We start from the raw sequence: 11,766 nt of genomic DNA, 5'->3' as shown, positions 1-11,766 counted from the left end.
TGACGCGTTGGGGGACCGACGGCCACCTTCCGTGCCTCCTCTAGGAACACCCATAATTTCTCGTTGAGTGCCTTATCGAGTCATTCATACAAAAACATTGCATTGCCTCCATTCAAGTAAAAAATAAGCAAGTTTGGGAACTTCGGTTGCTTAATTTTGGAGCCAACGCAACTTCCCCTTAATCCTCTAAATGCCAATTTTGGACTTATAGGAGATCAAGGCGAAGCGACCTCCAACCAATTGGGATGGTCTCAGGAGTGGGAGCGCATAGCAAGTCAAATGTACCTCTAGATACCAATTTGTGATGTCTTGAGAAGATATCACCGACGAAAAGAAGACATAAACAAATCACAAAACACAAGACATATGGCCAAAGAGATGAGTCTCTCCAGAGTTTACCCATTTCTTTTTTTGAAAATTTGATAGGATGACTACAGAGAGTTTTAACAACACTTACACATAGACCTAGCCAATAACTCACGCATGCCACACGTGGTCACAATTCCGACCATGGTGCCTCCCTGTCAACACCACCTTGTCTATATGTGGGGTGTGACGGATATATCTGACACTAAATATACTTCTCGACCATATTTCGCAAGGAGACTATAATTTCTTCTTGCCACTACTAGTTTTGTTAAAGCCTCATCTCCTTTGGAAGTTGATATACTTGATAGAAAAGCCAAACAAGAGGGCGAAAGCCACAGTGCATCCCATAGTCACTGTGGCAATCACTCCCAAGAATTCATGCTTGAAACCATAGTAGCTCCTCAGGAACTCTGCTACAGTCTCACCAGTCTCAAGTTTCTCCTCGACATCCCCAAATTGTGAAGTGACTAGACCATACAATGTCCATGCAACCGGGCATATCCAGTAATACCAACTCCACCAGATAGGAATTCTCTGCATCAAACCAAAAATGTATTGTGAATCAAGATATATTCATATAGTTAGCTGGAGGACTAGAACCAATTGAGCATAAATATGTTGTGTGGGTGGAGAAACTCACAGAAACTGGGATGAGAAACCCAGAGAACAAGTTCCATAGGCCATAGGATGCAGATGATATAATTGCTGCGATACCACCACTGGGTGAAAGTCCCGCAGCCATCATCCCAAAGAATGTGAAGTACAAGAATGTGAAGTACATGAAGAACAAGTACCAAAAGAATTTGGTTGCAGTCCACTCAAATCCTATCATTGCATACACCAAAACTCCATAAATAAGAGATTGAACGAGTACGTATGGGAGCTCAATTACAACCTGCGATAATAATGACAATTTCATCAAGTCATTCGAGATATAAAATATAAGTACCACGCAGTATGCACGAGTGAGGTGAATTAGTCACCTGTGCAAATGTATACGGTAGGGATGAGTACATTTGAGATGCTCTTTCCTTGTAGAACACTATTCTTTCCATTGCAATCACCGGTTGGACACCCGATGCATTCGAAATACCGATCATTAGAATGGCAGCGTACATGGACCCCATGGAATTGAACAAATCTTGTCGTCTCGCTCTGTAAGGTGTAGAGAAACATTTTACAATGTGGAGACCACAATACAGGAACAAATAACAATCAGGTGATAATTGAAAAACCCACCTTTTCATTCCAAGGTCCCAGAATACCGTGCCAAAAAGCAGTGCTATGATTATGGTGATACAATATCTACTCCCAGTGTAATGAATGTTCCTCCAATATGATAAGTTTTGCTTCCATAAGCATATTAAGCATTGCTTCACTAAAGATTGTGAATACTCATCAGGAAAATGGAGATCGGTTGAGCTAGGAGGAGGCATACTTAGTTCCTTTATCAAGGCCTTGTTCTTCCTGAAATTATAAATAGTAGTGTTGGAACATGTCATGTGCATCCCGACAAAATAGAGCACAATAAAATTAATTTGATTTCTAGAAATATCGCTCAAGTAGAGGAAACATGTGTAGCGACAAAGGGCAATGGAGTCAAACCATACGATATGACATTATGAGTTACTAGACCTAGAAAAATAATATGAATATGATGCAAAACTAAACTAAGCAGATATATGAACTAAAGGTGTAAAAAACACTTAGGTTCATGGTCCATCTTAAGCCGAACAACAACTAACAAACCCACAAACAATAATTAACTATTGATTGGTCGTTGTTGTGCTCTATAATTTCCAGTTACACAAGACATGGCAAAGCTAATTAATGACTACAATATTCCCATATTGTAATAAGAATTTTATTTCTCACAAAAACAAGTAGTAGACATTTTCCATTATGATTCTAGAATGTAGCTAAAAGATGCTTCAAAGTTGTTCATGTATCTAAATCATAAAATAAAAATGTGAACTGTAGCTACCATAATATGCACACCAAATGGAGTCTAACTTGTTATATCTATGATCTTGTGTTTTCTTGAATAAGAACTTGTGCACCCAACCAAATTCGAATTCCATACACATTTGATGCCTTTAGAAAAAAACTATTTTGTTACAAACTAAATCATTGCGATTACACCTCAAATTTATAGTCGCATGAAACTACCACTAATAATAGGACATCTGTATACTAGAATATGTACATGCTTCAACCCCAAACTATTAGGAAGTTACCATACAAACTATTTGGATGAGAAAACAAAAAAATGAAAGCAACCAACAATTTTAGTAATAACTGGTAGCAGGCCAACTAGCAGCATATGACCTAAGACCCTAGAACAAAGTAGTTGGTATAGATCCTTACACAAGCGAAATCTTCAGACACCTTATGTAGAAAGAATTACCTCCTTTGGGTATTACATACATGAATTCTAGGCAACATAGTCAAGCTAGTTCACAACATAATTCTGCATTGACTAGCCATAAGATTCTATCCACTAAATAATTCTTAGGACAAGTTGGCATAAGGCGGTAGATCATTCTTCTATAGCTACTAGATTTAAGAGATCCAATGTGTTTTGGTACCTTGGATAGCTTGGGTAGGTAAATGTTTCTGGATTATAATTCTACTCCAAAGATAGTAATAAGTTACATTCTGTAACTGGGACTTTCTTAGTTCCTAAAATTAAAGGATTATTAAGATGCATTGCACTTACTGATATAGCTCTGATTGTTTGAATATTACAGAAAGATTAATCCCCAACATTTGCTCTTGTAATGTTGAGGTTACCTCCAACATCCAAGTTGCGGGGTTATACCCATCTTGTATCCTATTAACGCCTATTCCCTGAATAAACCAAATGCAACAATAATTTCACTCCTGGCAAGTTCCATGAATCTATAGAGTAGTAAAAAGGTAATTTTCATGCTTCTGTTTGACTAACCTCAAAGTATGTGATCATATTCAAAGATTGCTCGCCCAGTGGACCAACATAGATCTCCTCCCCTCCTCGGTTCAGTAGAAAAAGCTACAATTCATCGAGAATACTATGAAACAAACTTACAATTCAAGACACTACAGGTTGCAACTAGAAGCAATAACTTCATTACCTCATCGAAAGTTTCAAATATGTCTATGCTTGGCTGGTGAATGGTGCAGGCAACAGTTTTACCAGTGTCCACCAGGTTCCTGACAGTCCTCATTACAATTGCTGCAGCCCTAGCATCAAGCCCCGATGTTGGCTCGTCCATGAAAATAATAGAAGGATTAGCTACAAGCTCTACTGCAATGGTCAGCCTCTTCCGTTGCTCAATTGAGAGACCATATCCTCCAGGATATCCAACTTGTGCACCTCCCAATGATGTGAGCTCCAAGATCTCCAACACGTCCTCAACAAATATCTGCATCCAGAAGTTGACAAAGAAATTAACAAAAACATTAAATAAAAACTCGAAAGAAAATAAATAATCTTTGTTGTTATTTTTTATCAAACTGACCCTTCTTGTTAATGAGTCAATTTCTGATGGTAATCGAAGCCACGCGGAGAATAGAAGTGACTCAAGAATAGTCAAGTGTGGAGAGTGGATATCTGACTGCTCACAGTATCCAAATATACGACAAAAGGTTTCTTGCTTCTTTTGGTAGCCCGAGATAGTTATTGTCCCCTCTCTGTAGCCTCCGGTTATCCTTCCTGCTAACACATCCATCAACGTTGTTTTTCCGGCACCACTAATGCCCATTAATGCAGTCAGCACACCTGGTCTAAAGCAACCACTCACACCCTTTAGTATTTCCAAACGATCTTTTGTCTCACCCCGTGCTTTATTTTCCTGAAAAATGAACGCCGGAGTAAATAAGCATGGGGGAAGTATGTTTCCCATGCTAGTTCTTAATATTATCTTGATATAATACGAGACATGTTGTTTTACCTTTGGCATGTCTACTGAATACCTTATGTTGTCAAAGGTAAGTGAAAGTGGCACAAATGGAAGCGATACCCTTCCGTTGTTTGTAGGACTCTCCATTTCATTCATTACTCTTTTTTGGTGAGATCTTTTTAAGGGAGCATCCCTACTCAGTTTTGCAAATTTTTTGTCTAGTGCCTTGTTTGTCAATGATGAAAAGCCTCTACCATGTGCTACAAACAAGAACAAACCATCTTCCTTTAGAATTTGTGTATCTGGAAACAAGTCGACGCAATAGTCATGCAATTCAACGTACTTTTGAAGTATGTAAAAGCTGCGGTGTAGAGGCCATTAAATATAATTGTGTATCCAATCAGTACACCTAAGCCAATCCAGTACAATTTTGCCTCCACAAATATCCCTCGAGATTTCAAGACACTTGTTCCTAATGGCTCTGTTGACCTAGGAAGTGCCTGAAAAGCCAAATGTTAAGTTTGTTAGACTGTCAGACATATTTTTTTCTATAAGTTTCAAAATTCTTGGTCTTGAGGTGTACTTTACTCCAGCGGTGAGATGTAAATTCATTTGTCGAAATTGCAGTTTGTGCATACATCAATGGTGAGATCCAGTATCCAAGCAACCAAAACTTGTTGAAGTTTTCTGAACGGGAAAGGGAGCGAATAAGAGCCACAAATTTAAGAAAAACACAAATTATGGAATGACTACTAGTGGCGAACTTACCGCTAGAAAGCAAAAATCCACCTAACAGCAAAAGCAAAAGCATTGTAAATGTTCCAAAGATGTTTGCCGCAAACATGTTTCTCGTTACTCCAGCAATCAACCGGAACAAGGAAGATGACATCTGACTTAGTGCTAGAAGCAAAAAATATTGCTTGAAGAACCTGAAATGTGTAGGTCATTTTTGTTTGCCCATTTATTATGTATTGTGGGTTAACATAAAACAAATAATTTCATTGAATGGGAAATGCAACAAATACAACTAGAGTGTGCACCTGACGGACTTAACATGTAATGAAAGCGTAAATCACCTCTACAAATAAACTCATGAACCACCATAATAATAAACAATAACACCTTTTATTTTTGTTTAATCAACTTGTTGTATTCACTTTCTTCAAAGTTGCTTCCATTTTATTTTTCTTCCTTGAATAAAAATGGGGTTTCCTAAGTTAGCGAGTCTTGAAATCCCAACAACATACATAGCCAAAGTGCATCAATGTTCAAACAAAAATACACAAGTAATACTACAATTTATAATTATACTTAATCTACAAGTATTCTATTGCCAGAAATACTTAATCTACTGAGTGCAACACTTTTTTTAGCTTTTGCAATGTTTCTAAATATATATATGCATGCACAAGGAGATAAACCAAGAATAGAAAAAACAAAAGGAAAGGAAAGGAGTCATAGTATAATACACTATATCTCTCTAGCAAATTCAACAAATATAAAAGAAACAATATATAGGATGAACATCAATGTAAAAACTAGTTCTTAGAGCAAACGTTTGGACCAGGAAAAACTGCACATAATAGAATTTTTTTGCCATTCATTTGTAATGCTCACCTCCCAATATTTGGGTCAAACCCAACTGCATAATATGTCATGGAAACCAATATTGTGATTTCAACAAGGGTGATGGGAATCTTAAGAATCCATTGAGGCAAAGTGTACGCCCATGCCGGATAGAAAACATCCCTTTCCTTAAAGAAAAGTGGCAGTTTCATGATAGTTCCGCCAAGGTCACCTAAATTGCTGAACATGGTTTCACCCACAAAGAAAAACAACACCCCCAGATATAACCCTCCATCAGTCAATGAATCGCGATGCATATTGCTTTTCCAGAAGATTGTTAACGCGATGAATGCTATCATAGCCATCTGTGACAAGAGTATTCATTATAACCGATAGTTGTTTGCATACAGTTTAAGTATGAAAACTGTGCGCTATTATTCTACAACAAGTATTGATTCTAGAGCAAAGATCACGCATGATCCCATATCTTTGAGACACTATTAAGAACTTTTAGTATTCCTTGAATTTTGTAGAACTTCACATTGTCGAGATATTTTATACTAGATACTACTCCCTCCATTCCAAACTATTTGAAAAATCTAGGATTGTCCTAAGTCAAACTTTTTAAAGTTTAACCAAGACTTATTTTTGCTAAGGTATACAATGTCAATTATATAAAACATGAAAAATATATTTAATAATGAATCTAATGTAGCAAATTTGGTGTTGTAGATGTTGAAGTATCTTTATATAGACTTGGTCAAACTTAATGAAATTTGACTTAGGGGAAATCTAGAGCTTCAATTATTTTGGAACAATTCGAGTACACCTTTTATCAGTACATGTAAGCCCATGCATGTAGCATCTGTCCGGTGACTCTCTTCCATCGCCTAATTTGACCTCATGTATTCAGGACCTGGGGTTAAATTTCCATCTCACATAATACCAGATGAGTTGAATGGCCTTTTAAAGTACACATTGACATGCTAGGACTACTAGATTAGAACTCATATGACCTGTTTATGTTATGTTCGTGGCTAGCTTGGTCTGTTCATGTGTCAATCATGTTAAATAACTAGTGTGATGTTCAACTTAGTTGAATTGTGTCATGTTAGGTCCATAGAAAGCCATGTCCGTATTTTTGGTGGGACTAGGAGCAAATTGGTTGGTGAAAAGCGTAATGTATTACTATAAACATATTAAAAAGGCATGTGAGAACTAATATATTCTTCTCAAAAACCATGGGCAAAGTCTTGAACAAATGAATGTGAAAAGTGAAAGAATGATTTATATTTGGTGAAGTGGGGGGGGGGTATGAACTCACATGTGCAAAATTAACCATGTATAGGGACGAGTTCCTTCTCATAAGTAGGATTTCTCTAGCAGATATGGCATTGACCAACTGCCGTTTGCTCACACCATATTTTGAATTGGTTAGAGCTGGCGAGAGACTCTGGTTCTTCTCAAATGGGATCTCAAGGGCCTTTAGAATTATCTGACCAACATGAAATGCATGAAAAGCTTCTGTAAATTTCTCCACAGTGATGTACTGATAAGGTTGACCATCCCTTGTCCAGTAATGCTTTTGATCTTTAACTGAAGTCACCTTCAATCAAATAAATAAATAATGTGAGCAATATGCTATGATTTAATATATATTTTTGACATTTGCGAAGTTAAGATGTGTGTACTTCTAACAAGAAGTCGACAATAGCTTTTCTCTGGGGACATCGGAAGCCTAGGGACTCAAAAAACTCAATCACGTTCTCTTTGGGCCCTTGGTAGACAACATGCCCCTCTGATAGGAGCATGACATCATCAAAAAGATCATATGTTTCAGGTGATGGTTGAAGTAAAGAGATGACAGCCGTTCCCCCAAGTATGTGGACCAATTGCCCTAGGAAATTCACTATCTGAAATGCAGTTGAGCTGTCAAGCCCATTCGAGATCTCATCCATGAATAGGGATCTTGCCGGACCAATGAGCATTTCTCCTGCAACCAATCAGATATGTCAAGCAAGCATAAGTGTTTTGATCCGTTACTACGAAATATCACAACTACCGATTTGGCATGTCAATTCTCTTGCAGATGACCTTCTTTTGAGGAACTGAATAAAAATCCTCTAATTTAAAAGCCAAAGTCATACAAGTAGTTCAAAAAATTAACATTCTTTGTTACGGAAATTTCAATATGTAACATGGGAGCTTCTTGTACAACATACCTATCGTGACACGTTTCCTTTGTCCGCCGGATATACCTCTTGCCATGTCATTTCCAACCAATGTATCCGAACAGGTATGAAGTCCTAAGATCTGAAGTGAAAGTAAAGTGCTATCAATTGAAGTAACTCTAATATTAATATGTGAACGGAAAGTGTACTCATAAAAGTTGAAGAGCCGTAGAGAACCAAAAGCCCATAAATCAAACCTGCATTATATAGTTTGTAACTATGTTGCTCTTGCCTCCAATTGCAGATTCCTACAAGAATGAAACTATGCATCAAGAAACATTGAAACAGTGGAAGTTTTGTAAGATAGTACTCAATGAGTCAGAAACTATGTTGATGTGAGCATGTGACTCTAAGGAAGAAATTAGGGTTGCTTTACAACTTGATATAAATGATATATTGTTAGATCAAATTGTTGGAGCAAAATACTACACTGTTGTTTATGTGACTAAGCGAGAGAAGGTGAAATCAAAACATGCATGTGGGCCAATACATCCTAAAGCTTGCTTTGGTGCACCCTCAGGCAAAGTTTAGAACTTTCGATGCAGATGCATGGTTGAGATTAAAACATACCTCTTCAACCATAAAGGCAATATTGTCTATTTAATTAACTCGTGTTGTTGAGAAATTAACTCGTCAAATTGATCTCCATATCGATCTGTCTCTGGCCGTCAGTGTTCGCACGAGTTGGATCTAATTCAGTTATAGATGGATTCATTGTTCAAAGTGCAATGGATGTCTTTAACTGCATCCCCTAAATCCAGTTTAGTTCTCTTCGGCTACGTCTTTGATCTAAGGGTGTGGCCGGTGGGTGGGCGGGCGGGAGCGGACACCTCAATCAGGATCATAAAGCTTCGACAAGGTCATTGATTCCTCAGACAATACTTGCGCACGAGATCGACGAAGGAAGAGGAAGATAGATGGAGATACGAAAAACGGGCATTCCTATGGATTTGGATCTAATTACCATCTACTCCTTCTGTTCTGCTACTCTTAGATACGGACGTGTTTAGACATGTTTTAGTGTTAGATACATTTATAGCTAGGCCAATTTAAGTCAACTAATTTGAGTACGAAAATACCCTTTAAGTTATTTCAGGAGGCATGTATTGAAGCGCTCCTCCTAAAAAGGATTGTTTCAATTTAAAAAAAAATTGCATCGACAAAAAATACATAGACTTTAGTTTTTCACCTTCATGAACACGTCGATGTCGTGCTCCGGTGTCAGGTCCGCTTCCCTCTCCCTTCTCGTCAGCTCGGCTAACAAATCTGAATAGAGCACGCACATTTAAGACACGCTGAAAAAAAGCTAAGAACACACAAAATTTACCTTGCATATAGTACACACTCCTTCTAAACAGGTGCATAGAGCGTACACTTGTTTCTAGATCGTCGATTTGACAAATTAAATATATATTGTATATACCAACAAAAGTGTATCATCATATTCATATATGGATGAAGTTTCTAAATATATAATTTTTGTTCACATATACTCTCTTCGTCTGCAATTACTGCGACAAGTAATTCGGGGTGGAGGAATTGTACACATTTGGCTAGGCAGATCAAATTGCTGACCTAGAAGCACGTGCACATCCTATGCACCTGTCGGGACGGAGTGCTATTTTTTTTCATCTGAATTTTTGTAAAGTGGTGACTGATAAAACAACAGCTGGTCCATGGTTGGTTATTCTTTGTTTTTCAGTTACCCTGACGGTCACCGGTGCCTTGACACTCGGCGGAGAAGGCGAGCGTCTCCCTAACGGTCATCTCCCCGGTGTGGAGATCCTCCTGGCTAACGTATGCTGCTGCCTTCTCGACGACAAATTCCTCCATGCCGTGTCCGTTGTAGGTCACCCTCCCTGACACCTGCATCGCTTTATCTAATTATTATCATAAATTACTTACAAACAAGTTTTGTGTGATTAGAAAATGAGCACCGACTTTTTCACCAAACCGTATATTTTATTGACTTAAAATGGAGCATCAAGATGATACAAACATAATAAGCTGACGCTCAGCGCTTATATAGTTAGGATGCACATGACCAACACAACACACACACATAAAAAACACGCTAGCAAATAGTAAAGTTATACAAGACAAAAGTTGTAGGTAAGCGAGGAAATAACATATGATAGAAAAATGAGCACCAACTTAAGAGAGAAGAAGAGACCTTGAGTCCTGAGTCTAGCATCCGTCCGGCCAAAGCCTTGAGCAATGTGGTCTTCCCAGACCCCGGAGACCCCAACAGCAAAGTCATCCTTGAAACAAACAAAATCAAAATGGAGAAGAGAAAAATTAGCCCATGCAAACATGAAAAACCGAAGCTAGCTACTATTATATGCAGTACCTGCGTGGCCTAATGATGGCATTGGTTTCGTGGAGCAGTGCATGCTTCGTCTTCCAGGCGTTTGGTACCATACGCAACGTGTTCGCCACATCCTAACACACCACGGTCGGGAACGGGATTAATTATTAACTACTCCCTCCGTAAACTAATACTCCTGCTTCTTCTGGTTATCCAATGGATATAAAGTATATGAATACCATAAGAGCGTTGGTGGCGGCGTTGAGGATGGTCGGCGTCGCGCGGCTGCCGGCGGCGTAGGCCTCCGCCTCCACCGCCAGCCCCTCCGCGCGCACTTCGATCGTCGGAAGCTCCATTCCAACGCTGCAAACAAGTTGATGGACACAAATTAACACATGTACGATCGATGATTATACGTGTCCTGTTCGCATGCATGCACGTACCGGTCGAAGCGGTTCTTGATCTTGAGCAGGAACCTTTCGTGGTCGTCGCCGGTGAAGCCGACTAACTGCTCGACGAAGGACTTCGCCTCTGCCTCCGTCATGACCGCCGCCTCTCCTCGCTCCGCCGCCATTGCCCCGTGCCACAAGAGTACGTGTACAACTAGCTCCTCCACCAAGCCGGCCTCTCGCTTCGCGTATATATATATATAAGCTAGACGAGTACTGATTAGCTGTTAACAAAAAAGGAGTGCTGGTTAGTTGGTTCACTCTGTTGGACGTCCTTGTACACAAACAACTCTAGTTGATCGTTTCTCCAGAGGATTACATTTACGTAAACTTGGAGCGGAGGGATGTACAGTCCAGTTCTTCTAGTGGTTGACTGATTGTTGGGGAAATAAGTCGCAAGAAAAGTCGCAATCACTTGCCGCCTCGACGAAAACAATTCTCTCCGGCCGTGAAAATTAAGCCGTTGAAATGCATCAGTTTGACATTATTCTGCAAATATATTTGTATTAACAAATACGTACGCAAAGGACAAACGGAAGACAGTACTACCAACCGGCATCTCCGTGGTCAGAGATCCGGCCAAAATATTTTGATGGATCAATGCAATTATTTCCTTACGTGGATCTCTGTGATGTGAGGTCGGAAGCTAAGATCATTGGACGATGCTACCAAATAGTGTCCTCTGTTTTTCCGTTTGTTTACGAAAAGAGGCCATCATTGGAAATTAATCAGAGCAAAGCCATGTCGTGCTAGACATGTTTCCTGTCCTAAGCAGGCTACGATTGATAGGTTTCGTAGCACGGAAGAGGGTCACCATCTATCCTTGATAGGAGAGAAATAAAATGAACCACTCTAAATAACAAAAGAGGGGTAATTGTATCCAACTGAGCAAGCTACCTGTTCATTGTTCCATGAGAAGCCATTGTACACACTCAATCCATCATCACATAATAGGAAAAGCG

General features: G+C 39.1%; 1 protein-coding gene across 1 annotated transcript; it reads right to left on the bottom strand.

Moving 5' to 3' along the window:
- Positions 1–390: 390 nt before the first annotated feature.
- On the bottom strand, positions 391–10,324 carry LOC109735667 (ABC transporter G family member 37-like). The gene is made up of 20 exons (XM_073501066.1): positions 10,221–10,324; positions 9,754–9,913; positions 9,237–9,313; positions 8,245–8,295; positions 8,039–8,129; positions 7,508–7,809; positions 7,141–7,422; positions 5,868–6,181; positions 5,019–5,179; positions 4,834–4,937; positions 4,561–4,750; positions 4,302–4,510; positions 3,870–4,202; positions 3,483–3,773; positions 3,317–3,400; positions 3,089–3,219; positions 1,609–1,836; positions 1,353–1,524; positions 1,010–1,264; positions 391–903 (listed from the first exon to the last, which is right to left on the bottom strand). Exons 1-20 carry the CDS (start codon positions 10,305–10,307, stop codon positions 646–648), a joined length of 3,780 nt encoding a protein of 1,259 aa, XP_073357167.1. The 5' UTR covers positions 10,308–10,324; the 3' UTR covers positions 391–645.
- Positions 10,325–11,766: the final 1,442 nt, after the last annotated feature.

The sequence above is a fragment of the Aegilops tauschii genome, chromosome 6 (genome assembly GCF_002575655.3).
Source record: "Aegilops tauschii subsp. strangulata cultivar AL8/78 chromosome 6, Aet v6.0, whole genome shotgun sequence".
NCBI classification, from domain to species: domain Eukaryota; kingdom Viridiplantae; phylum Streptophyta; class Magnoliopsida; order Poales; family Poaceae; genus Aegilops; species Aegilops tauschii.
Note: the sequence above shows the minus strand (reverse complement) of the source record. Positions and strands in the feature narration are given on the sequence as shown.